General features: G+C 42.6%; 1 protein-coding gene across 1 annotated transcript; it reads right to left on the bottom strand.

The window, feature by feature from the left end:
* Positions 1–1,069: 1,069 nt before the first annotated feature.
* LOC131252997 (uncharacterized) lies at positions 1,070–27,082 on the bottom strand. The gene is made up of 8 exons (XM_058253811.1): positions 25,155–27,082; positions 23,725–23,951; positions 23,302–23,634; positions 15,405–15,651; positions 12,196–12,324; positions 11,899–12,114; positions 3,560–3,683; positions 1,070–1,649 (listed from the first exon to the last, which is right to left on the bottom strand). The coding sequence occupies exons 1-8, from the start codon at positions 26,733–26,735 to the stop codon at positions 1,411–1,413; spliced, it is 3,096 nt and encodes a 1,031-aa protein (XP_058109794.1). The 5' UTR covers positions 26,736–27,082; the 3' UTR covers positions 1,070–1,410.
* Positions 27,083–27,783: the final 701 nt, after the last annotated feature.

Here is a 27,783-nt window from a genome sequence, read left to right as displayed (position 1 = left end):
CGTGCGAAGTGCTTAAAAATGATGGTAACACATGTTGGGCATGGTGCATGTAGAGCGCTTAAAGATGGATGGGGGCATATGTGACACAATAGCACCTGTCGAACATTTGCACATAGAGTGCTTAAAGATGAAGGTGGCACATGTTACACATATGACACATTGGACCATGTGACATGTTGTCACGCTTGACAATGGACAGTACTAGCATATGTATGATGCTTTAAGATAAATCATGGCACATATAGCATATTTGAACATAGGGCATTTAAATAGACATTTGCACGTGGAGCATATGATGGCGGTCCATATATCACACATTGACACACTTGTTGTGCATGAAAGCACTTGAGGATAGACAACAGTGACCATATGGCACATGTAAGGCATTTGAAGATTAAAGTGGTTCATGACACAGATGACACATTTGGCAGTGTAGTACATTAAAACACAGTCAATAAGGGCCCATTTAGATCCCTCCTAATAATTTACTTTTTCCACTTATTGCAGTAGATAACATAAATGAGATATATGAATTTAGTTTATGATCAATTATAAGTAACTTTTTTTTAATGTAAAGTTACTTAATCACTTCAGTTTAATAAGTAGAAATCAAGATAAGCAAACTGAGGCATAAATAACGTGTGTAACTTACAATCCAAATGCCCCCTAAAAAACCCGCAATGGCACTTTTAAGATTGATTGTGGTAGGTACACCCTCCTAATCCATGAACTGTGGAACCCAGTAGAAACCCACCACAACCCAGCCCAGCCCATGAACCGTTGGATGAGGAATCCAGCACTGCATTGGCCCACCACTCAAATACCAACAGGCAACAGTGTTGAAAAAAGGCCAGATTTGACGTCGTCTTCGGCCACTCCAACTTGCAAGCCCAATTAATTACCAGAAATAGAAGGTTTGGCGGAGACCGAGCCGAAAACAAGACAGATTCATAGACAAAGCTGGCACGGGCAGGCCCCTACGCCACCCTAAGGTGCAAGAGCATTCCCTGTCATGTGTGGGACCCATCCTGTGATAATTTATGGACAGAAACCAGATAAGATGCATAGATTTTACAAAAAGCAGCCCTATGAACAATTTGCAAAGATAGGAGGCCATTTCTCCGCCCTACATTGTCTTAGGTCATCAGTCTGTGGAGCCCACCAAAAATGCATACACTCAAAAAGGACTACCCAATTCATACACATTAGGTTGGCTGCGAACTGCAAGCCAAACGCCCATATAATAATACGCACACCATGAAGTTTTGATGAGGGCAAAAATGTCACAGAATGAAGAGAAGATTCACCACTTCAACCTCCCTACAAAGTGAAGGGGCAACAGCAGCACATGGAACCCACGTCATTATTTCTTTAGAACGGCTTGTCGTCGCCTCCATGCATGAGGGGTATTCAAGTTGAAGGGTTGATGGGGTCCCGCTGTATCGCCTTCTGAATAAGATCCGTTTGCTCTTGCAAGTGGACTGAATAGAAACCAGTGGCCGTGGCAGCAGATGGTGCCCGCCCCACGTATTTGATGTCGTCCATGGTCCCTCTGCCCAGTGCCTTCATGGCAGTGCAGAGGCGAGGAGCAATGTAAGTGTACCCACCCATGTTCATGGGTTCTTCCTGACACCAGACGACCTCTGCCTCTGTAACAAACAACATCACTTAAATCAGCATCTGTCATGAGATGGCAAGATTGTCCTACTAGGGAGATCTTTCCTGCATTGACGTAGGTGTCATAGATACGTTCCTAGCATGGTTGGGCCAAAAGAAGGTGGACCGTAAATTGACCGTAACTTTTGATCTAGGTATTATTACAGGGCGCACAACCTATCAATCTTTGCTGAAACGGGCCATCTGAGGTGAACTGACCCACAAAGTGGGTCACATCTGTCCGTTTCGTCTGAAAACACGTGCTTTCAGCTCAAAAACGAATTTTTATAATGAAAAAAAAATACTATTTTTAGTAATTCTGAATTTTTTAATATTTTCCTATTTTTAGAGTTTCAGATTTTCTTCCTTTTTAGAAATAACTTGTAATTATGCTAGTAGGACTCTTCTAGCAAAAGTTTATTTGGAATTTTTATTTTTAGAAATTAGGTTTTAGAAGAGTTTTATTAGAAATAGAATTTTTATTAGAGTTAGGATTTTGCTATTTACAGTAAGTTAAGAATTTTAGGGAGTTTTAGTTGTAGTTTAATTCTTACGAATTTTCATGAATAATATTTCTATTTTCTTGCTTTTTTCTCGTGGATTCGAGAAGTCTATGTGAGGAGTCCAGAGAAGCTTCGTGGATTCGACCTCATCACGTTCATCCCTGCATCATCCATCCACAATGAGGCCCATCAGTACAACAGTCAGGATCACTGAAACATGGGCCCCACTTGTCCAGGTTCATGTCAGAGCTCCCTCTCATTGTGGAGAGAATTTATTGCACTGTGCATTCTTGTGGTGCTGTTGTGTGTGCCAAGTTCTCAGATTTTCTGTCCTTCACTATTGTTTCAAGAAGCTTGCCATCTTTATATTAGATCAATTCATATAATCCTATGAGCAGACTAGGGGTGCAAATGGGCCGGGTCCACACCAACAGATCATTCGCCCTGATCAAGGTTGTCAAAATCGTACGATATATGATGCAAATCACAGCCACAAATAGCAAATTGAATACAACTATTGTATTGAATAGTACAACTATCATATCGATTCGTATGATATATGATGCAAATCGCAGCCACAAATAGCAAATCCATGTGAACCATAAAATCATCCTACAAAAATTACTTACAACTAATGTATTGAGTTGTACGATTATCATGGACTTCATAAATGGGGCCCAAAATTACTTTTTAAAAAAATCTTCTTTTATTCTTCTTCTTATTCTTCTTTTCTGAAGGGTTCTTCTTTACCCTTTTTTAAGTGAGGGAGAGGATTTGGAGATTTTAATATTAAAAAACTCAAAACAAGAAATCAAGATATCTTTCTCGTTGGTCAATGGAATCAAATGCTGCCTTTTCCAATATGATTCTAGACTCAAGAAAGATACAAAAAAGAACATAAATTTATTAAAGGACTGCTGTGCGTTTTTTAAGGTAAATTTCCAAAAGATGAAAAACAAAGGAATTTTTTTTTCTAGATTTTTTCAATTTTGAAGAAAATCTGAAGAACTCTTACAATTTTTCCTTCAATCTGCGATCGGATACTAGTCGACTGTACTACGGTTTGCAATATAATAACGATTTTGACAACATTGGGGCCTATAATGATGGTTGAGCCCTGTGCCTGGGGGTGGTAAGTGCAGGAGGCCTGAACCAGGCGAAAATCAAAGAAGCCCCAGCCCTGTTGGTTCAAAATCCTGGTCCAAAACCATTTGCACCCCTACCCTAGGGGTTGTATGGATCTGACCCCAGGTTAACCACCAATTAGAAATGCATAAGGTCTACAAGTGGGTCCATGCAATGATATTTGTATCAAGGAGGGGACATGTCCATGCACATGCAGCTTGGGTGGGCACAGCATTTTGTATGAGCTTCTCGGGAGAGTCTATCGTGTCACTTACTTGGATATCGTTTCAGCTCTCGCTGGATAAGGTCATACGGGAAGGGGCAAAGTTGCTCGACTCTGCATATAGCAACATCCTTTGCATCGCCCTTCTTCCGTTCTTCGTCAATCTCATAATAAACCTGCAAAATGATAAATACAACAACAGACTCAATTGATCAGCGCACACATGATGGAGGCCACCTGATAAATGGCCTAGATTTGCACACATGGGGTGAGAAAAGTCCTACTGTTACAAGCAATGTCTTAGGGCCTGTTTGATTTTCCAAATCCAATGTAAATACCCTGCAAACAAGTAATTATTACTCTTCTACCCTGTTTGAAAATGCACTTGTATTTCTGCTTGGAAAACCAGTCCAAAAGGACTGGTCTAAATATTTGGGCCCCACCGTGATATATATGAAGTATATGCGCCGTCCATCCATTTTAGCGTAACATTTTGAGGCATGAGCCAAAAAAAGAGGCAGATCCAACACTCAAGTGGCCCACACCAAAGGAAACAGGGCCCCAAGAAGTTTTCAAAGGTAGGTGTTTGATTTCCTAAATCCTGTGGTGTGGTCCACTTGAGCTTTGGATGCGCCTCATCTCTTTGGTCATGCCCTAAATTCATCTGGAATTACAGATGGACGGTGTGGATAAGCCACCTACATCACAGTAGGCCCCACATATTTGACAGCATCTTCGGTTTTAGCGCTAAAAAAAGTAAGAGTCAAATCAAGCATCGGTATCACTGCCGTAATTACTCAAGGAAATAATTATTACCCCATTTGCAATGTATTTACCGGGGATTTGGAAAATCAAACACACCCTTAAATATCGATGATATTAGCCAATATATCCCACGATATATCTCATAACCTACCTGTGCGATACGAAATGCATAGGTAGTGCCGATATATCCCAATTGTTCGATCCGGTGAGCATTTTCAATTTTCGATCCCCTTTTTTTATTGAAATTATGTTAAATCAATGTCAAATGGTTATAAATCCATTAGTTCTTCATGTTCTCCTCTTTTTTTTCAAAATTTTCCTTCAACTGGCTGTCAATTGACATTAATTTTGAAGTGTTTAGGAGTATTTGATGAAATGATCATCACATACACTAATTTCAAATTTTGAGGGTAGGTGGTCTAATTTGGAGAAATTTCAAAATTTCTCCCAAATTGCTTGCAATGTTGCACTCCACAAAAAATAAAAAATAAAAAATAAATAAAAAAAATAAAAAATAAAAAATCAAGTATTTATGAGGGCTGATCTACTGATTTGTTAAGTTCTTGTCAATTTTCATAAAATAAAATCATTTTTAAGTAAAAATTAATAAAAATATTTTATTAAAATATTAATTTTTTTGAAATTTCCCATCAACCAACTGTCAATTGAGACCAATTTCGAAGTATTTAGGAGTGTTTGATGAAATGATTATCACATACACTCTAAATGTTTTCCATTCAATTTGAATATAGTTGCACTAGTTCAGTTAGACAACACATCTTTTTTTTTTTTGAAAGATAACCGGTTGTATTAAGAAAGAAACGGGCATACAAAAGAGTTGGAATCTGCTGAGGGAGCAGAGATTAACTAGGCCCCAAAAAGAGTAAATCTACATTTTTAAGAACATCGGCATGGGAGGCCCATTCAGCAATAAGACATTTGACATTGGAACCCACAACGTGAGACGGTTTCGATTTGTTTCGGAAGCATCGGTTATTTCTTTCTGTCCACACAGACCACCATGTGGCAAGAATCGCCATCCGCCATAGCCGGGTTTTCGAGAAGCCTAATCTGACGCCGTGCCAAGCTTTCAGTGAGATGTCCACATCTTTGGGAAAACACCAACTCATTTTGAAGGAAGAACAGATATCTGACCAAATGGTGGAGACAAACGGGCAGTGGATGAGCAAATGCTCCACTGTTTCTTCCGCCTTCAAGCAGCTCATGCAAACTGGGTCATTCCTTTTTTTCTAAGATTATCCACAATTAGGATTTTCCTGTTCCCTGCCAGCCACCCAAAGACCTGTCACTTCGGGGGAACTGGGTACTTCCATACGAAGTGAAGGCCATGAGAGATAGTGTTACTGGGCTTGAGAAGAAGCTGATTATATAACGACCTGACTGAAAAGGTTGAGGAGGAATCAGCCTTCCAAATCAGGTTGTCGCGGTTCATCTGATTTGGGTGGGCCTATTGTATGAAGTGAAGCAACTTCGCATATTCGTCTATTTCCCAATCCTCTAAGTTCCTTCGGCATTGAATGATCCATACCCACTCTATCTGCTTCTATAGAGTAGTTTTCAGCAATGGAGCTGTCTTTCTTCGCAGCTAACCGGAATATGATGGGAAACTCGTCTTTCAAAGGAGTATCCCCTAACCAGATATCAGTCCAGAAATATATGTTCTCACCGTTGCCTACTTCAAACCCAATCTTTTGAAGGACTTCATTCTTCATACACATGATGCCTTTCCAGATAGTTGAAGCCCTATATAGGGTGGAATTTTTTGTCCATCAGCCACCATCCGAGCTCCAATACTTGCATTTAATAATTTTGTTCCACAAACTGTCTTTCTCAGTGCCAAGCCTCCAAACCCATTTCCCAAAAAGGGCACGATTCATCGTTTTTAAGTCCTTTATTCCAGCTCCTCCATCTTTAATGTGTCTGCAAACCTGTTTCCAATCCATGAGATTAAAGCTTTTCCTGTCTTCCTTGCCGCGCCAAAGGAAGTTGCGTCTAAGAGAATCGATGGTTTTTCGCACCTCAGCTAGGCATCGAAACAGGGACATGAAGTATGTGGGCAGGTTAGAAAGGGTTGCCTTGATCAGAGTAAGCCGCCCTCCAATCGACAGGTATCGACATTTCCATGCAGCCAGATGATGTTGAAATCTGTGGATGACCTTATCCCATTGGTGCTTCTTGGGACGGCCGATGCAAAGGGGAAGGCCAACAAATGTTGTCGGGAAGGATGCCGAGGAGCAGCCCATCACTTCTGCAAAATCGTTAACTTCGTTGCTATACATATTGACCCCGTAAATTTTGGATTTGTGCATATCCACCTTTAGGCCAGCAACCGCTTCGAAACATCTAATTGCGGTTTGTACGTTGTTCACCAATTCTATATCTGCTTCAGAGAAGATAAGAATGTCATCCACAAACTGCACGTGAGAGATCGGATTGTGCATCCCTTGCACCTGCACTCCCCGAAGGATACCTTCCGCCTGGCCTTTATGGAGCATACTAGACAGAGCCTCACCGACGATCAGGAAGAGGAATGGGGACAGAGGGTCTCCTTGCTTAAGACCACAGGAACTTTTGAAAAAGCCTTTCGGTGATCCGTTTAGGAGAATTGAGAATCGGGCCAAACTGATGCATTCCTGTATCCATTTTCTCCAAGTCTCCCCGAAGCCCATTCGCTTCAACATGTATTGGAGGAAATCTCAATCAACATGATCGTATGCCTTCTCTATGTCCAAGTTGCAAAATATGTGTTTCTTCTTCGATCGATGGCTGGAGTGGAGACATTCATTAGCTATTAGGGCTCCGTCGATTATCTATCTACCTGGTATAAAAGCACATTGATTTGGAGCGATGATCGACCCGATAACCTTCTGTAACCGAGTAGCAAGAACCTTAGCCAGGATTTTGTATGGACTTCCAATAAGGCTGATTGGTCTGAATTTGTTGAGCGCTGATGCTCCTGAGAAATTAGGAATCAAGGGAATGAAGTTTGCCCCCATGTTGTTAGATAATCTCCCTCTGGCATGAAATTCATTGATGAAGGCCATCACATCATCCTGTAGAAACTCCCAACAATCTTGGTAAAATTGGATTGGATATCCATCTGGGCCCGGGGCTTTATCGCCCACTAAGGCACTGACAGCCTTCTTGACTTCTTCCAGAGAGAACGGGGATTCCAGGATCGCGGCGTTTGCTTCACTGATATTCTGAAAGGAGAGATTATCCAGCCAAGGTCTGGTCCAGCCATCACTGTGAAGAAGCATTTCGAAAAAAGATATAGCTTCGTGAGTGATCTGATCGCTATCGTCGATCCGCTCGCCGTCGATCACTATACTGTTGATTCTGTTGGCCCTAGCATGCATACTAGCTATACTGTGGAAGTATTTTGTGTTTCTGTCTCCTTCCTTGATCCATTTGGATTGGGCTTTTTGTCTCCACGAAATTTCGTTCTCCAGGACTTTGGCCGAGAGGGATTGGATGAGACTAATTCTCTTTGATAGAGTCTCCATTGTCATCGAATTGTCTTCAGCACGAGCATCAATTTGTTGCAGATCCGCAAGGATTGAATCCATCTCCATTTCTCTTTTGCATCGTTCCCCTTGGTTCCACTGCTTGAGTTTTACTTTCAAGAGCTTAAGCTTTTGACATAATTTATAGCCAGCAAAACCGAGAGGTTGAAATTCCTTCCACCATTCAGCCACCATAGACCTAAAGCCTGCAACATGGAGCCAAGAAACATCAAATCTAAAAGGCTTTGGTCCCCAGTCTACCTCCTCCAAAGATGAGCAGCGGCCAGTGATCGAAAGTAGACCTGAGGAGAATAGACTGAGAACAGAGAGGCATGATGTCCACCCAATCAGTAGAAAGGATGGATCGAGCCAATCTGGATAGGATCGGAAAAAGCCTTCCATTAGTCCAAGTGAAACGGGACCCGAGAAGAGGAAAATCAATCAGCCTGTTGTCTTCAATCCAGTGGGAAAAGCGAACCATATCGGGCTTAAATTTGAACTCATTCGACTTTTCTCTAGCAAACCTGATCGTGTTGAAATCCCTTGCAAAGCATACAGGACCCTCGAAGCTTGCTCTGCCATCGGACAATTCCTGCCAGAAATCTTCCCTCTAAGACTTGGATGTCGGGCCGTAGACCGAACAGAAAAGGAAGGAAACAGCCGTAGTGTTGTTTTTGAGTATAGCTGTGACCGAAAATGTCTCGACCCAACTCTTCTGAAGCGTCCAATGCGCAAATTTCCACGCCAGCAGGATGCCCCCTGAGCCGCCCATCGCCATCTTGGCCACCCATTGAGCGTCTGCAGCGTTCCACGGAGTCTTCATCAGCCGATCATCAAAGTTTTGCACTTTGGTCTCCTGAAGGCATATTATCTGGGGATTGCGTCTGCTACAGGAATTTTTGATAAGTCTTCTTTTTTGCTTTGACCCCACACCCTGCACATTCCAGGAGACCATCTTCATCTGAGAACTGAACTGCCTCGTGCTCCCTTTTTACCTTCTTCGAAATTAGTACTGACAGATCCTCCTGAAGACATTGCTAGACGTTGTAGCTCTCTGTTGGTGCCTGTCCTTGGAGCTCGTTTGCGCGGAGATCGCATAGGATCAAGGGGCCTATCGCGAGCTTCGACACATTGAAATAGGGCTATAAAATCCTCCGGACAATCACCAAATAGCAGTCCTAAGAATCTCCTGATATGCCCCATCGCATCACGAATCCACCGCTTCCTGTGAATCTTCTTAACTAAGATTGCCCTCTGTTCGTCATCTAACAGGTTGTTATTGTGAGTTCCGGTCACGATAGAGTTCCCCACTCTGGTTTGGAGGGGTTCCGCGACGAGGACTTCTTCACCTAATGTGTCTTGGAATAGGGATAGGAGGTTAGGATCGGATCCGAAATAGGAAGATGAGAAGCGGTCAGTCTGGGGATTCGCTGAAGTAGTTGGGGATTTCATATGGGAGGACGTCTCTTCTTCGAGCGGATGATATTCAGCTGGGTCTTCGAACGATATGACTTACAAGTGTAGATCCATGGCTTCTTGCATAGAGTGCCTTGAATGACTGTCGTTAGGAAGGTGACGAGGGCCCATCTTTTGGAACATGTCGTCGAATGGCAGCGTGATATGAGAAACCCCGTTGTCCAGTTGGCTGGGTGGAGGCGCGATTCGACACATGATCTTCCGATATGGGACAGGTGTAAGGTTAAGATCAATAGCGTCAGATTCCAACGTTATCCGAAGCTGCGAATCGATAAGTGATCCAGAGATCAGTATTGGATCCGTACCCAGATCCGCCAAGATCCTCGGGTTGGACTCAAAACCCGGATCAGAAGAAGGATCGGATCCTAGTCTCCTCCGTACAGGAGAAGACAAATCGCCACGCTTCCTTGAATCTTGTGTGGAGTGTAGTCAAGCTGCGTTAGTCGAGGCGAGGTTATTTCCTGCAGATACATATGTCGAAATCTCCTTCCGCCACTGACCGAGATCGTCGTGACATGTGCCGCACTGATCGGATCTTCCAACACGTAACTCGTGTGGGCCCTGCAAACCGTCGAGAAGGATATCTCGAGATAGGGAATGATGAGGCGCTCCACCACGTGTCTCACAAAAGCCCGTCATGGTGTCATGGAGTCCATCTCGAGCCATCAGAATATCGGAGCTCCTGTCATGCTGATCTCTCGAGCCCATCGCACTGACATGCTCCATACCAAGAGGTCGACGCTGAACCGAGATGTCGCCACGTGGATGTACCTGTGTTGACCCACTGACAAAATGTTGATGGTTGCTCTCGCTGTAGTGATTCGGTGCTCTGCAGCCTGCAAGAGTGCCGGGTATGTACACCTTCCTCCCTTCATCGCTGATATTCGCCGACGTCTGCGGGGGCTCTCTGCATCACCATTAGTCTCCCCATCGTGGAAGGGGGGAGTTCGGGACTTCCCCTTGGATTGGAAGGTGGATCTCCCTGTTGTCTACGCAAACTATGATGTGATTTGGGAGTTGGAAACCTTTCCTTCTTCGAACCTGGATTCTGATCACCCCCATTTCGATGCCAAGCTTCGTCTTCAGATCAAGCTTTATCAGCGTTCCCAGAGTCGCTGCGACAGCGATGAAAAATTCGTCATTCCAAAATTCCAGGGGAATTCCCCATATAAGGATCCAGGAATCCTCCATACCAAATGCGAAGAACTCGCTCCAACTTTTTACACCCATCACCGGACCTTCCCTGTGGATCGCACCCGCCATGATGAGAGGTTCGAGGTTCACTCCCGGGCCACCTTTCACCCAAATTTCATTATACCCTATTGGACGCAGGGTATACATGGATGGCCGGATTCTTGTACATTCATCAATCCAGGCGCTAATTTGAGAGATGGAAGCGTCCTCGCGAGCCGTGATTATGACCGTGTCCTTTAGATTCTCTTTCGCTTTTTGCAAATCTTCTTTCTCTATACAGATTGTGAATGGGGTCTGTATTCCATCCTTTGAGGAAGTCGTCTCTATCCGCGTATCTGATCCAGCCGGTTTGTGGTTATGTCGTATGGCATGAAGCGGGTTCACCAACGCATCCCCATATGAGTTGGTCGAAGCTGTGTGGATTGCAGGATTGACAGGAATTGAATCCGGAATAGTCAGATTTCCCAATGTTGCTAAAGCCACTATCTTGCTTACGTTCCTATCCGGCCCAAACCTTGCTCTCTGCATGAGCAGTTTCTGCCCCCCGAAACTCTGGCCATGCAGCATCGATACTGCCCGAGACAATTCATCTTCTGAGCTCATCCTGATGAGAGCAAAGCCCCGGTACTGACCAATGCCTCTGTCTCTAGGCATAATCACATCCATCACCGCCCCTGCTCTCCCAAAAACCTTTTCAAGATTTAAGGGAAACCAACCTGCAGGGTAGCCCTTTACGAAGAGGGTTGGAAGGGAGTCAATCTGTGGCTCCTTTTCCATCAATCCCGTTTTTTCCTCCCTATCTAAATCCAGTCATCTATCGTATTCCCCTTTTTTGTTTCTTTGTCGATCGTTGTGAGCCCTTTCCCTGATTCCAGCAGATCTATGGTAGGCAGACTTTCAGATCTGCCATTGTCAGCTCCGTATTCCTTTCTTTGATCGTCCATGCTCATCGTCATCAGCGGCAATCGTCCACGCTCATTGTCATCAGCGGCGATCGTCAGCTCTTGTGACTATGTTGGCCAACACAACCACTCCCAACAATCCCTTCCTTTTAGTCTTTCAAGACAACACATATCTTAGGACCCGATATAAAAGAAACCTATTATGTACACTTCTTTTTTGAGATGTTATGATTTAAAAGTATGTATTAATATCTTTTTTAACAATCCCTGAAGTTTCATTGCAAATTTCAACCATTTTCCCAATGTTTCTCCAAAAGTGCAATAAATTTCCCAATACGAACAATATATCCCGTGTGATAACTGGTACGTATCTATATCCCAAGGATGCGATAAGTTACATGATACCGATATTTCGAACACTGGTTACAAGTAGCCTTTGCACTTATCATCTTTTTCTTTTAATTTTTTCTTTGTTATGTTATAAATACTTTTCATCAAATTTTACAAAATGAAGCATGTATTTGTACCTTTCCAGAGCACAAAACCAGGCGCCTGATACCCTCCTCAAGATCAGAGTGGTCATTCTGGTCCTTTATAAGCCGTTTGAACCGGGTCCCTTGCTTGTCAAATCCGGGATGACCTTGGACGTCATCGAATTCAGATAGGTTTGACTTGCAGTCCTTGTGCCGAAGCAAATTCTTAGGAGCCATCACGATCAGCGGTTTACGGAATTCCCTGTGAATCTAGAAACAAGAGAAACCGCGGGGTGATTAAATTGAAATTCATCTGAAATTGAACAGATGCAAGCATCATTTGGTAGTCACCTGGCGACGAAGAACATGGAAATAGTTTGCAGGGGTTGTGACATTAACAACCTGCCAATTGCATTCCTGGATCTGTGTGCGAAGAGTTGGATCCATCTCAGGAATGACATAAGGATTGTCATCACTCATCTGCATCATCAATTGTTAAGCATGTTAGTCTGAACGAAACTGTTCTAGAGAAAAGCATTTTCATGGAGCATACAAGCCTACAAAATGAGAGGATAATTACAGGCTCATATGAATATCTGTGACTACTAGGAGACAGACATGAAAATCATTTTTTCTGCTTAACTAATTAGTGACTTGCTTTTCTTACACGTGGCTAATATGTATGAGATTTGAACTTGTCAGCAAGTGGGCCCTACCTTGGATCGGCCATATCTCAAAATGCACATATATTGATTGAATAATCCTCAATGGTGGGGAGGATATTTGTGTGTGTTTGTTTAAGAATGCACAAGCAGAGAAATCTGTTTGACGTTTTCTATAACCATCCATTTTCTTTCTGCAAGAGTCTCCCAGTAGAATGGCTAGGATGGTCAAATCGATGTTATTTTCAGAATAGGGCCTACCTGATGATCGGTTTGGATCTTGAACATGTCTGCCAAAATCTTAAAAATAAAAATCGCTTCTTGGTGAAAACGTTGACTAACAACGTGTGGAAGCTCAAGTTTTGGACAGTCAGTTGGACAGGTCTTCAAGCTGCTTCAGTATCGGTGGCGCTCTCTGGATGACAAGGACAAAATTATAGCAGAATTTTCCAGAGTGTCAAGGCAAAGGACACATGTGACACAGAAACAAAAGCCCAAGGGAAGGGATCAGACTGTTCCCAGACTTGCAGAAATTTCTGAGCCAAAGGTGATATGAGAAATCTTCATGCATGGTTAAATAGTAAAGATCATAAACCATGGAAGTTAAACATTTGCATGAAATGAGCTCAGGGACGATATAATGAAGAGGAAAAAATCTCACTTTTCTGCTTGGAAAACCTGCCTGCTTTGCTTGCAATGGAAGGAGCTGTCTGCTCATTGATGTCTCATGGGGATTCAATCCCCTTTCAACTCCCCTCTAGTTTCTGATAAAATTTCTGTTCCTAATAGAAGGATAAAACATGTTGCAGCAACTTGCAGCTAACGCAAATCATGTCCACTTGGGTCTGTTGATAAAATGCAAACTAGTACTCATTTTTTGCTGGAGAGCTTGAAATAGCACAGGATTTAATTATCTACTGAGGGCAGGAGGTCAGATCAGGAGAAGAAAATTGTTCTGGCCTTAGTGATTGGCCGGGCCAATCAATCAGCCTAAAACATTCAAATATGATAGAGAAAAGACACCTAAAGAGAAAAGGAAAAAGAAGGGGGGGTGGGGTCTAATGATTGAAATCACTGCTTTAAAGGATCTTTTCTAGTCTATACGCTGTCCCATGTAGAAAGTGATGTTATAAATAACCAATTTTTGAGTCCTCAATTCATTTTCATTTGCAAAAAATATGCATGTTTCATCAGGGGAAAATTATATGGAGCTCAACATGGCCAAACATTCAAAGCAACTCAACAGACAATTAAAAATGACAGATTTTTTTTTATTTTTTTTTTTTTATGATTACGAATGATGGAATTTAGGAGCTGAACATGCAGGTAAATTCAAACTAGTGGATCATCAGGGGAAAATTATATGGAGCTCAACATGGCCAAACACTCAAAGCAACTCGACAGACAATTAAAAATGACGGATTTTTTTATTTTTTATTTTTATTATTATGAATGATGGAATTTACGAGCTGAACATGCAGGTAAATTCAAACTGGCGGATCCAGTAGTCACAGCAGGCAGCTGGAGAGATCTCATGACTCAATGCCGGACAAGAGAATGACAACCTGATGTGTGACTGCTGTGTTGCCCTTTAATCTGTTCCAACTGACAGTTAATTTCAGGCAAACAAGACATACAATCGACATTATTAAAAAACACATTATCATAACATGAGCAAAGAGCCAAATAGCTCTTTTCGGTGATGGGTTATTCAGTCTGAACAACTTGGGAGCCTAAAACTACCACCTTCATGAGACCCAAGCTAATGCATAATCTGCCAAGAGGTGGGAATAGTGAAACAAATTGAAGGGCAACAAGTGGGGTAGAGGAATTGATCGACTCATCAGGCTCATGACGTGAAGATTGCAGTCCGAATGCTGTCCGTGCCTAAGAAAGAGTGAAACCGTCTTCGACCAAAGTGAAGGCCTATGACAACTAGAAAAGGGATGTGGCTGGCACTGCCCAAATGAAGCTGAAAACCAGGCCTGCCATCCACAAGATGGAGTTCCATGGGACATTGACCCATCCTTCAGCATGTTGCTAGGAAGGCCATGGCTACACAATTTGGGACCATCACGTCCAAATTTCACAAATGTCTGAAATTCGTGTGGTCAAGTCATCACAATCACCTCAGATGTTCTGCCCAAGCTGGAAGAAACGGAGCCAGATGATCCCCTGTCCAAACAGATTATGATGATATTTTGAGAAGATATTCAACAGTCTGACCCAAGGTGTTCATCTTCTGGGTCTAGACTGGAAGCCTTTGTTAATATAAATACTTCTAGAGTACAGAAGTCTATCAGCCATTTGTAGAAATTAGTGACAAAACTGAAGGATAAATCAAAGAGCAAAACGACAACTTTGTACAGCTTCCCGATAGTCATATTAGGAACAAGAATGTGTATAAAGGCCTCCTCAGAACCAAATCATAGTAATGCTGAGTATAGAGGCCTTCAAGGGGGGGAGGGGGGGGTAGGGACAGAATTATAGAAAGAACAGAAACATTAAGCATGCATATAGCACAAGGAAATATCATGGTATATATTTCCAGAAATGAAAAATGTTTCAATATGGAGGGGAATAAAATTAGGTACCATAAATGCACGCTGGATTTTACAGCTCTTTCAAGTTTCAATACAATACCAGGACACTTTCTACTTCCATATTAGAGGTAAATATTCAAAATATTTAATATAAGTTAGAAGAAAAGCACTTTCATATCCTCCTCTCTGCCCAAAACATGCAACTTCAAGTATCGTTAGAAGATTGAAACAACAGCAGAACAGTTATTGACGAAGCAATAACACATTAAGTGAGTATGTACAAACATATTCCTGGTTTAATGAAAAATAACATAATCCAAGGCAATAATTAACAAAAGTAACTGCAAAAAAATACCTGAAGGAAACGCTCCAACCTAGCACTTGAATGTTCAGGGCCCTGACCATCATAACCATGAGGAAGTAGCACAACAAGCCCAGTTTGGCGCAGCCACTTTGACTCCCCACTACTCAAAAACTGATCAAACATCACTTGAGCACCATTTGAAAAATCTCCAAACTGAGCTTCCCACACAATCAATGAATTTGGATTTTCCATTGAATAACCCAACTCGAATCCAAGGACAGCAAACTCTGACAGAGAACTGTAGCTCAAAACAACCAATGTGCATATCATTTTAGAGTTGTACTAAACCATAGTGCTCACTTTATGAAGAGAAGGAAAATGTCACAAAGCACAATTACAGGTTTAACCATCTCACAAAAAACTAAAAGGAAAAACAATTACAAGTTCAACTATCAAAAACAAAACACTATAATTAGTTTTCATTCCAAGAATACATAATACCATCCTCTAGGAGGATAATATTGTACTCTCCTGTGATACTTCTCCGATTCACATATCATACAGGTAATCAGTGAAAGAGATGCCACTGGAAGGGTCAAAAACCTTTATTAATTATAATGGAGACTCAGATAATGGATTCCTGCACAAGACGGTGCACAGTAGAATGAGTTGCTCGTGTAACTAGGATCAGTTTCAAACATAGAATGGGGTTCAAAACATTTACACTAACACATTTTTATAAATGGAGTAAGCAAGGGGAACTGGATTACCAGATTGAGTGGTTTGTAGGATTGATCTTGAAAAGGTTTATGACCATATAGATAGGGTTTTTTTTATGGAGTACGTGATGATCAAAATGGGTTTTGGGGAAAAATGGAGGACTTAGATCCATTCCTGCATCTCCACTGCAAGATTCTCTGTCCTTATTAATGGATCGCCTTTTGGTTTCTTCCAAGCTTCTCGGGGCCTCCGACGGGGCGATCTTCTTTCTCCACTCTTTTTTTTTTTTTTGAAAGGCAACAAAGATTCATTAAAATAATAATAAATAAATAAAAAAGGAAGAAAACAGACTGCTCAGATAGCGAACTGAGAACTGCCAAAAAACAAAGAAAAACAAACAGAGCACAACAAAACAGTAAAGGAAAAAAAACTAAAAACAAAAAGAAACAAAGGATAGCCCAGTAGCAGAGAGCACAAAACAAAGCGAAGCTATGTGACGCTAAGGTGGATGCCGGTAGGAAGAGAAATGTGGCTGATGTTTGCAGAATTGCAGGCCCAATCAGAGAGGAAATGCTGGATTCTCTTGAACACATAGACGACAGAATGGGACTCGTCTCTAAAACAGCGACAATTTCTTTCTTCCCAGATGGCCCACCAAGCAGCAAGAAGAGTGGTTCTCCAGGCTGCGGATCTGTTCTTTCCCAGGGAGACTCCGTGCCACGCCGCAAGGACGCTGTTTGTCGAATTAGGGAAGGACCAGGAAATGTATAAATTGGACAGGATGGTCGACCAGACCGTATTGAAGTAAGGGCAATGCACGAACAGGTGGTCTGTCATTTCTTCGTTTGATAGGCAGCAGAAGCAAATATTCGTTAATATCATTCCTCTTTTCCTCAGCTTATCGCTAGTGAGCACTTTTCTCTTTCCAACCAGCCACCCAAAGACAGCGATCTTTGGAGGAACCTTGTATTTCCAGACCTTCGCAGTAAGCGCCTCCTCTGAAATTTGTCTTCTTATCGAGAAAACGGTACAAAGATTTAACCGAGAACAGCCCCTTGCTGTCAAGGGACCACACGAGCTTATCTTGCTGATCCGGATCAGGGTGGCAGTTCTCTATCCACTGAAGAAGGCTCACATAAGAGTCAACTTCCCAGTCATGCAGATTTCTCCTGCAGGGAGGAGTCCAGACCACGACATTACCCTGGAAGGAGTAACAGTCGGCCACAGAGAGAAGCGGGTTTGGGGCTAGCCTATAAATATCTAGAAATTCCTCTTTCTCCACTCTTATTTGTTATTGTGTCAAAGGCCCTCAGTTGCATGTTATCCAGGGGTCAAGGGGTTGGCCTCTATAGGGATTTTAAGGTGGAAAATTTCTCCCAACCCATTTGTCACATCTAATTTGCTGATGATACCTTAATCTTTTATGAAGCGGAGAAATTTATGGTAGATTTTATGTGCATGACTATCCGTTGGTTTGAGCTGGTTTCAAGTTTGAGGGTGAATCTGTCTAAGAGTGAATTCTTAGGGTGTCAACTTGCAATTGGAGGAGACTTCTTGCTTAGTTGGGCTGTTCGGGTGTGGAGTGGGAAGCTTTCCAACCACCTATCTCGGTCCTCTCTATGTGAGGAAGCCTTCCCTATATCTGTGGGATAAGAGCCTAGAGCGCATGGACAGGAGGCTCTCCCTTGGAATAGCAACCTTCTCTTGTTGGGTGGCAAAAAACATTGATTAAAGCTTCTCTATCCAATTTGCGCATATATTACATGTCCTTGTTTCATTGTCCTAAATCTGTCATCCTTTGGATTGATAAACTCCGTTGGGAGTTTCTTTAGCAGGGAGGATGTTCTAATAGGAAATTTCCTCTTCTCAATTGGAAGGAAGTCTACACTCCCCTTTGTGATGGGGGAGCAAGCATTAAGAGATTGGATCCGGTCAACAAGGCCATGCTCGGTAAATGGGTCTAGAGGTTTAGCTAGGGAGATTCTAATCTCTGGAGGTCGATAATCGGTGCCAAGTATGGAGTGGATTCTAGTGGTAGATGGACCACATCATCCTTCCCTGTTTGGAGAGCAATTGCTAGAATTGCTACAAAAGTATTGAATAATTTGAGATTTGTTATGGGTAACGGGGAATCTATTAGATTTTGGGTTGATAAGTGGTGTGGGGACTCCTCCCTTAGCTCGGACTTCCCTGCCTTAGCTGCTCCCTGCCCAGATTTTGACGTCTTTGTGGTTGCCTATTTCTCGGGGGAGGAGATTAATGGGGTTTGGTCTCCCCCTCTTAGGAGAAACCTGCTAGACCCTGAAATGAATGACCTAACTGCCCTCTCGTCTGGATTACAGGGCTTTTTTCCATCCCCTGGCTTGGAGGATTCGTTGATTTGGAGGTTTTCTAGTTTGAGGACTTTTTCGGTGCGATCATTCTAGAAGGCTCTTGCTTCTTATTCCCTTCCTGCTAGGTGTTGTCCTTCAAGTTCAATCTGGCTCTACAGGGCCCCTCCTAAAGTCGCAGCCTTTGCTTGGCTGGTTGGAAAGAATCGCATTCTCACAATGGACAATCTCTGGAAAAGAGGAATGCCTCTAACTAACGCCTGCCCATTACGCTAGCAGCATGTCGAATCGGTCAACCACCTTTTCATCCATTATTCTTTCGCGTGGGATATTTGGTCAAGGCCGATGGATCTATCCATGAAGATCTCTTCTACTCTAGGCACGTGAGAGACGGAAGACTATTGGGCAGAAAGAGATGGAGAGTAAGTCTCCTTGCAGCCCTCTGGGCCATTGGGTATGAGAGGAACAATTGATGCTTTCGGAACTCGAGCATTGCTTCAACGGGGTTTTTTATAGGGTTTTAAGGTTGTTTAGAGATTAGGCTCTTTCGTTCGAGTCTAGGTGTTCCAGCAATGGGGCTGGTTTATTGTATTTTTAGTTTTGTTATGTTTCTGTTTGCTTTCTTTGTTTTGTTTGTGTTTGTTTCTTTCTGTTACGTTTTCTTTTTTAGCTTTTGATGAAGACATCAGACCCTTCAAAGTTTATCAAAGACGAAGGCGATCGACGAATGCATCTTTATGGCTCAATAATGGTTCATGGTACAACCAAGGATGATTTTGAAGATCTAGTTAATTGCACAACTAAGGATGATTTTGAAGACCTGGTTAATAGCACAACTAAGGATGATTTTAAAGACCTTACACGTGTCCTTGGATTAATTGAAGGCCCACATTAGGAGGACACACGTGTAGAATAAGTTAGAAGACAGATCTATTACGCATGATTTTTTTTATTATTATTATTTTAGAAAGCTTTGTTTTGCATGTTTTTTTTTTCCTTTTGTTATAGGGGTAGTTTAGTCTTTTTTTTTTAAATCCAAATTTTATAAATAGAATGATTTCTACCCTAAACCTAATAATGTTTTTTAATGAAAGCTTGGTGCCTCCTTTCCCTTTCTCTCTATGGTAAGTTCTTCTCTTCCTCTAATCTCTTCTCTTCTTCTAACTTCTATTTCTAGCCCTCCAACCTTCTTATTCTCTTTCTATGCCTAGTCTTTTTTCTTCTTTTTTTTTTTTTTATTGCTATTGACCCTGAAAATCTGAGAATTGATCCCAACCCTCTCTCAAACTTTCCAACCATCCCTATTCCAGAAATCCTTTGATTTCCTGGACTAGAGAAGCTGCATTGATTGTCGGATTGAAACCATGCAAGATCAGGAGGTCCCATCCCTCGTCGGATCCAATCCACGCATGATTTGAATAGGGTACCGCAGGATTGTGATGATGGTCCGCAACCATTGCATGTTCCCTTTATTATTATCTTTACTATGATGAGGAATGCGAATGTTTCAATTGATTTGCTTAGTTTATTTCGCTGGATCATTTTTGTGCTCACAAATGCATTATAGTTTAGACCGTCCTACATCAGCTTTGCCTAATAAATTGATTCATCGTTCAAAAAAAAAATTAATAAAGGGAACCGGAAAAATTGGACCAAAAGAAGCAATCTTCACAACTAGGGACCAAACGGCAATCTTTACAACTAGGGAAATAACTTTTCCAACAAGCACCTGCAAAAGGCCTATGTTCAAATGAACCAATGCAGACAATAACCCTATAGCAGGCCCTACAAAAATTCCTCTCCAGCTATCTAACATAAAATCACATTGAATGGACAAGTGGTCCACTATTTCTTCATTTTTTTTAACACATAATGCATCCAATTTTGATCATCATCTCCTTTAGTTGATTTAATCAACCATTAAGAATTTATCTTTCCACACCAACCAACCGATCACAAGGACGCTCGTCATCCCAAATAGGACCAAATAAAGGCAATGGGGGACTTTCAATGCTACTTTCATCCCAAGATTAGTATTTGTAAACCGATTTCAGAGAGAATCTCCTAAAGATCCAGATTATATCTCCAACGATCTCGTGTTCCTCGACGAGACCAAACTCCTACAAGTTGATGAACTTCATTAGTTCCACCTCTCTACGGTCCCTACAAAGGCAGGGATCCTAAACTGGCTCCACACCCACCAATGAAAAGCATTGTGCCATCAGTACTTCCTTATCCAAAGCCATCTTGTACAGAAGAGGGAAGATCTGACGTAGAAGCCTGCTACCACACCACCGATCCTCCGAAATCTAACCCAGTCTCCACCCCACTTTGAATGATATTCCTTTGGGGAAGCATCTTCCAACTCGAACAACAGAACACTAGAAGAGTAAAACACCAAGACACAGCTACTTTTATTCATTGAATTGGTCCTTAACAAAGCCTTAATGACGAAGTACCATCCAAAGCGCCTACGCGTGTCCCAATTCTCCCAATCACCAACTGTCAACTTCACCATTTGCTCCACACCAAAAGGTTACGATATCCAGATACTTCAAATTAGACAAAAGTAGCCATATCGTAGATCTTATGTCCAATACCTCAACCTTGTTAGAGTCAGTCCACAACTTTAGGCTATGTTTGTTTTGGTCAATCTCCCAAGAAATACTGGTCATTACGTAATGATGGCATATACCACGCATTTGGATGAAGGAAAATCTCAACCAAAATCCTGCATTTTACAAGCTATTTATGAGGTCTGAAAAACCAGGACGCAAAGGCTTTTGCAGGATCACCCTGTGACAGGAAGCTGGGTGGGGCCCACTGTGATGCTTGTGAGATATCCACCTGTCCATACATTTTGCCACATCATGTAGGATATAGGCCCGGAAATGAGGCAAGTCCAAAACTCAAGTGGGCCGCACAACAAGAAAAAGTGGGTAGGGAAATGCCTACCGTTGAAACCTCCCTGGCTCCACCGTGATGTTTATATGCAATCCATACCGTTCATAAGGTCATGACTACTGGGATGAACTAAAAACACAAAAATATTAGCCTAATCCAAAACTTTTGTGGTCGCACGAATGTTTCAATAGTGGATGTTCAATCCACACTATTTCCTGCCGTGCGGCTCACTGGAGTTTTGGATCTACCCCATTTTTGGGCCAATGTCCTAACATGATCTGGCAAAACAGATGGACAAGGTGGATTTCTCACAAACGTCACAGTGAGCCCCACCTAGCTTCCCGTTGGAAGGAAGTTCCCGCAAAAGCCTTTCGCAGGAAATCCGCGTCCTCACTGCGTAACAACCCCTTGGAAAATTACTAATGAATCCAAACACCCAGTCCATTTAGTCAACTCACCCCTAAGCTCTTGTCTAACAAGTCATCATTACAATGGTGCGTTACCATACCACGGTAAAGCCTAAAACAAACACGCCCTCACAGAACATGATTCCTGCACAACTCAGCCGAGATGAGCCACACTGTGCATTTCACCAAGGCATATGAGTCACACATTGCATATCACAATACAGACAAGACATATCATGTGGCTTGGCTGAATCAAAAGGAATCTGAACTAGTCCAAAGGGACTCACCTGGTTTGGGCCTCTTCTTTGAATCCGGCCCCCAAATCGTCTTCCTTTAGGGTGGATTCAACTTGGCGTCGGATGATATTTGAACCATCGCACGTACTCCCTGACAATATGGAGTTTCTTTTTTCTTTCCTTATTTCCTTTTGATAGTTTTTTTTAATGGCTTTCCTATTGATGGCTGAAATCTTTAATTACATAAAGGAAACAAACTACAGAGTGTGGAACCTATCCCTAATTTGAAGGCAAGCCCAAGGACACTTGACTAATACATATTTTTCAGAGCCTTCTTCTTTTTATTTTCTTTTCTGTTCTTTTTTTCCTTCATTCAGAGCTTCCATCACTATGTTTCAAATAGTAGTACCATTTACTCATCAATACCATATCACCTGCTGATGATAGATTTTTATTACAAATCATCTTCAACGTGATTCCAAATATTTTTTTCTGATCATGTCATCAAAAATGAGATGCCACGTAAAAGAAAATTCCAAGAACCAGCTTGTGTGCATATTTTGTGTGCCCGATATGTTCGAGCCAAGCCTGCATCACAGAGTTGAACTTTCTTGAATGCTTTATACATTCAAAGGGATTCGGTGTTATGACTTGACCAGGAAAAAGCATCATTCTTCCAAGGCTGGTTACCTTTTCTAAATCATATCAACATGTGCTTCTTCAGAGGATTGGGGCCAGTCTTGCCTCACTATGAAAATACCATCAGTAACTCCTTGAGGGAGAAGAAGCAGGTTGAGCAGACACAGAGGAGTTTCCATAGAGTAATGATACTGGATTCCAATAACCACAAACCAACCTATGCAAATCCATGAATTCAATTTGATTATTTCTTCCCATTCTTAAATCTTAATGACCACCAGAACCCTGAATCCCATTATATTTCTTGATTGTCAAAATCCAACATCAAAGTTCTCTTCCCTACTTTTGTTCATTTATGTGGATAGATACAAAGGTTTATTGTTTTATTATCAATTTTATGGACAGCACTCAATACTCAAAAAATATGCTTGAAAAGATGTTTGGTATCAAATATGTAGGGAAGCATGAATGCGAATTAAGTCTCCATGTGAAAACAGGGGATTGAACTTTCAAAAGGGACTGAGCAAAGGGCCCATGAAAAAAATATGGAAAGCTAGCTTGTAAAAAATGTTGATAGGAATATGTGTCCTTTTAGATAAGTGTTGGATGCAAACTCGTAAACCCGGCAAATTTTCCATAGAACAAGACCAAAGAATGTTTGAACTTGTGCAATCCTACCACATGCTTTTCTTAGAGAGGCTTATTTACGCACCTGTTGCTGACAGTAAACATTTCTTCATCTTGGTTGCTGATAAGATGATCAAGCGGGCAGTACTGCTCCCCAGTTTCCTGATCATGAACCACGGCATGTCGATGACTAAATGTGCCTCTTTCAACATCCTGACCACTCAGCCTAACATGGTTACCTTCCACTAGCAGTGTAGCAAAAGCAAGTGCTTCACCAACTGCCCAGTCAATGCCCTCCCCGGTTTCGATCATCTGAGCACGCTGCTCAAAAATCTTCTTGACTGCTCTGTGAGGCTTGAAATTTTCTGGAAAAGTCGTGATAGCTTTACCAACATTTTTCAGTATCTCTGGTTTCACCCTGTAGAATGACATCGTACTTACAATAGGAAAGCCTGGAAAGAAGAGGTATGCACAAGGAAATGAAATCAAGCGAGCAAAGTAATCATACCCGGTATTTCGAACACGCGAGAGCTGCTCAGGGGATTTAAATCCAGTCCAATAAGCCGAAAGCCAATCCCTTCTTCTTGGAACATAATCTTTGCTGTTCATAAACTCCTCATTGAGAATGGAATTCACTTTGTTGTGCATCTTTTCGATTTCTTCCTTCGTGATCTGCCCTGATTCTTGAAGTTGGTTTTCATAAATGTCAATAGCACGCGGATGATTTCGAATGACCTGTTAATGTCTAATGCAGGTTAGAGAAGTTACATGTCCACAGTAATCGTACTAACAACAAACTGGAAAAACAAGGATGAAAAAACCACCAGATAGCATAGACATGCAAGTCCAAATGCAATGACAGTTTCAATCCCAGTAATGGAGCACGTATGTATGGCTTGTATCAGTTTTTTTTTTCTGATTATATGTATCAGATGCCAAATAGGTGGGTCAAGTCTGTGGTGATAACAATATGTATCAGAATGTACCATTGGTACACATGAAGCATCATCCACATACTATAAATTATTCCCAATTTGGTGCCATATCAGTAATACATACACTTTCACATAGTTCGGGTCGAACATCTATTATTATTGTATTGCATGATACTTTAAACAAGTAAACAACAGAATGTTGGCAGCAAGGAAATAGTATTGCTCGATAATGCTTTACTAAGGAACTAGATGGCAAAATACAATATCTCCTTTCAAAATGAACACATTTGCACATCCAAGCCATGCACCACATGGGTTCCACTAGATAGAAAAAAATAGTCCAGTTGTAAGATTCTGTGCATGTTGAACCTAATGAAGAGACCATCCTGACCAGGCTGGGCCATCAACAAAGTGGGCCACCTGACTCACAACTTGCCAGTGGTACACGAATGCCATACTGGCACATCTGTCAACATGTAGGTGGGCATGTAGATTGTATTTCGTCTTTCTTTCCCCCTAGAAACTGGGGATCAAAAAGAAGGGAAAGACAAAGTAAGAGCATGCTGTTGAAGACGTTGCAACATATGTCAGGGAGGCCTCCATTGATTGTGTACCAAAAATAAATAAATAAATAAATAAAAGGTACAAAGGCAGGATCAAAAAGGGTTTAGCTAATGGAGATATTGACTCTTCTGGGAACCAGTAGCACGTAAACCATGTCAGTCGGGTTTAGCTAATGGAGATATTGACTCTTCTGGGAACTGGTAACATGTAAACCATGTCAAACCAAGACTGATCAATATCCAGGGCCAGCATTTAGAACTAGAATGCCTCTAATAATTCGATGGCATATAAATCAAGCTCTCAAGTATATATGACACGCTGCTGACAAATCTTCAACTATGTATGACGAGCAAAATAAACAGGTGCATGGTATGCTCACGTCATGTTTCTTTGAGAAAATAGCTCAAAACGCAGATATGATAACAGGAGTAGCACACACCTGATACATTTTCGGTTGCGTGAAAGACGGCTCGTCAATTTCGTTGTGCCCAAACCGACGGTAACACACTATGTCAACCACCACATCTGAATGGAACGTCTGCCGCCACTCAGCTGCAAGCTCACAAACATGGACCACTGCTTCCATATCATCACCATTCACATGGAAGATCGGCGCGTTCAAGGCCTTAGCTACATCAGTACAATACTGCGAAGATCTCCCAGCCCTTGGGTCGGTCGTGAATGCCACTTGGTTGTTAACAACCATGTGGATCGTCCCACCGGTCGTATAATTCGGAAGTGCACTCAGATGCAAGGTCTCGTACACGACACCCTGGCCCGCAAAACTTCCATCACCGTGAATCAAGACGGCCAGATTCTTCGTCCTATCTACATCATTTGAGTAATACTGCTTTGCCCGAGTCTTACCGACCACAACTGGATCAACGGCCTCCAAGTGACTTGGGTTCGCCACCAACGACAAATGTATCCTATTCCCACCCCTAGTGGGCCGATCATAAGAAGTGCCCAGATGGTACTTCACATCACCCGTCCCCGTATACAACCCAACTTCCCCATCGACCGGCTTGGTCCCGCCACTAAACTCACTGAAGATCTGACGCAATGGCTTCCTCACAACATTACCCAACACATTCAATCTCCCTCTATGCGACATCCCAATCACGATGCTTTGGACACCAAGATCAGCTGACCGGTCAAACATCTCCTTCATCCCAGGAATCAACGTCTCTGCACCTTCGAGCCCAAACCGCTTTGCAGCTGTCCATTTCGTGGCCAAGAAGTTCTCAAAATGCGTGCTCCAGATGAGCCTATCCAAGATGACCTCCCGACGCTCGTAATTGTACTTCCTCGGAATCACCGTCTCAATCTTGTCCCTCAACCAATTGCACTTCTCGCGATCAGCAATGTGCATATACTCATACCCAATTGTCCCACAATATGCCTGCTCGAGGCGGTTGAGGATGGCCCGAAGGGTTTGAACGGGTCGGTTCTCAGACAAGAACCCAGCCATCCGCCACACCCCGAGAAAGAATTCACGGTCAAGATCCGCCTCCGTGAACCCGTAGAGAGCAAGATCAAGATCATCGGGGATCTCACGCTCCTCCAACCCCAACGGATCGAGCTTGGCCTTCATGTGACCATTGACCTGGTACGCCCGCACGAGGAGCAGCAGCCGCATGCTCTCTTGGATCGTCTGCCCAGAAATGCCGGGCGATGTAGCAGCCTGCCCAACGAAGTTCCGGAAGAAGTTGTCCCACGACTCATCGACGCTGTCGGGGTCTGCTTCCCAGGCCCGCTGCAGCTCTTCGAGATAGACACTGCTGGTTCCATCAAGGAAGCTGTCAGTGAGGCGGGAGAGTGGGACAGGGCGTGGGACTGGGGCGGTGGAGGCCTGCGCCTTCGGGCGCAGGACCGTCGAATGGAGCTGGCGATGGTGCGACAGTGGCCACGGTGCCGGGGTAATTCTCCGTGGCGCGGTGGAGTACGATGAGGCGGACTGCGCTAAATTGCGCCGGATGGCGAGTTTCGCGATTTTCGAAGCGGATCGGAACCAGGCCATTGGAACGGATTTCAGGAACTGTAATTTTCTTCAGATTTTTAGGTTTTTTCTGTTGAATTTCTGATTGTAGAGGCAGAAAAATGGGAGAGAAAAGGGGGGAAATGAAATTAATTGATGTTTTCCATTTTTACCCCTGTACAGCAGTTGAAGGAGCAAATGAAGAAGAAGGGGATGAGGATTGGTAATTTTTGTAGGACATGAGGGTACTTATGTAAATGAGGAGTGAGAGAAGGCAGAGATTGTGGGAGAAAGGAGGAGATTTGCAGAAACCCTAACCCTAATTCGCGGCGGAACGGGCGATTCTTCGGAAGGTATTTCGGATCGCCGAGTCAGAGACTCAGAGCTCTTTATGCAGTCTCTCTTGAGAAGAGGAAGGAAAGGGAGATGTTTGATACTCCGGCTGCGTATGACACTTGATACGCAGGCACTCAGATAATGCATACGTGGCTTAAATTAACTCGAGTTAAACCGACTAAATTGAGTAAATAACTGTAAATAAGTTATAGTCCAAAAATAAAAATCATTTAAACCACCATAACATTCGATTCTCGCACACATGCTGGTTGAAACAGGACAATCCAATGATTCTCATTTTAACCGTCCAATAAACTTTCATCAATCCGATGGTCAAATAATTGAATAATGATATTTTTTTGTCTATAATACAAGTAAACTTGGACCCATAAGTTGGACGGTTTAATTTTAAACAACTTTATGCCACGTGTGCAATTTATAAGCGATATGTAAGTGCATGTGTATCATCCATCACACTGCCAGAGTATCCAAGTTGTTCTTAGGGAGGAATTATCTGCATAGGTGGGACCCACATTGCCACATGACCAAAAGTTTTGGATGGATTTGGGTCCAAAAGGTCACGCGGGTGTGACGTATTATTCCCAGAATTCTAGCCGTTGGATGTGGACCATTGACTTGTCCGCTTTATTTCAACCATTGGTTCGAGCACTACCAATCGGACGGTCAGCATCATCAATTGGGTTGACTTTTTTCATCATGGCCCATCTATTGCAGGGACAACTACACGGACGGT

Source organism: Magnolia sinica, chromosome 8 (genome assembly GCF_029962835.1).
Source record: "Magnolia sinica isolate HGM2019 chromosome 8, MsV1, whole genome shotgun sequence".
NCBI classification, from domain to species: Eukaryota; Viridiplantae; Streptophyta; class Magnoliopsida; order Magnoliales; family Magnoliaceae; genus Magnolia; species Magnolia sinica.
This window is presented reverse-complemented; position numbering and strand designations above follow the sequence as displayed.

Bases quoted from the DNA above. Each gene is read 5' to 3' on its own strand.
- LOC131252997 (XM_058253811.1), bottom strand. From the start codon at position 26,735: ATGGCCTGGTTCCGATCCGCTTCGAAAATCGCGAAACTCGCCATCCGG. The intron at 23,635-23,724 runs GTATGATTACTT...GTCATTCTACAG, and splicing joins TCGCGTGTTCGAAATACCGG to GGTGAAACCAGAGATACTGA. The intron at 12,325-15,404 runs GTATTTTTTTGC...TTGATGATGCAG, and splicing joins GGTTGGAGCGTTTCCTTCAG to ATGAGTGATGACAATCCTTA.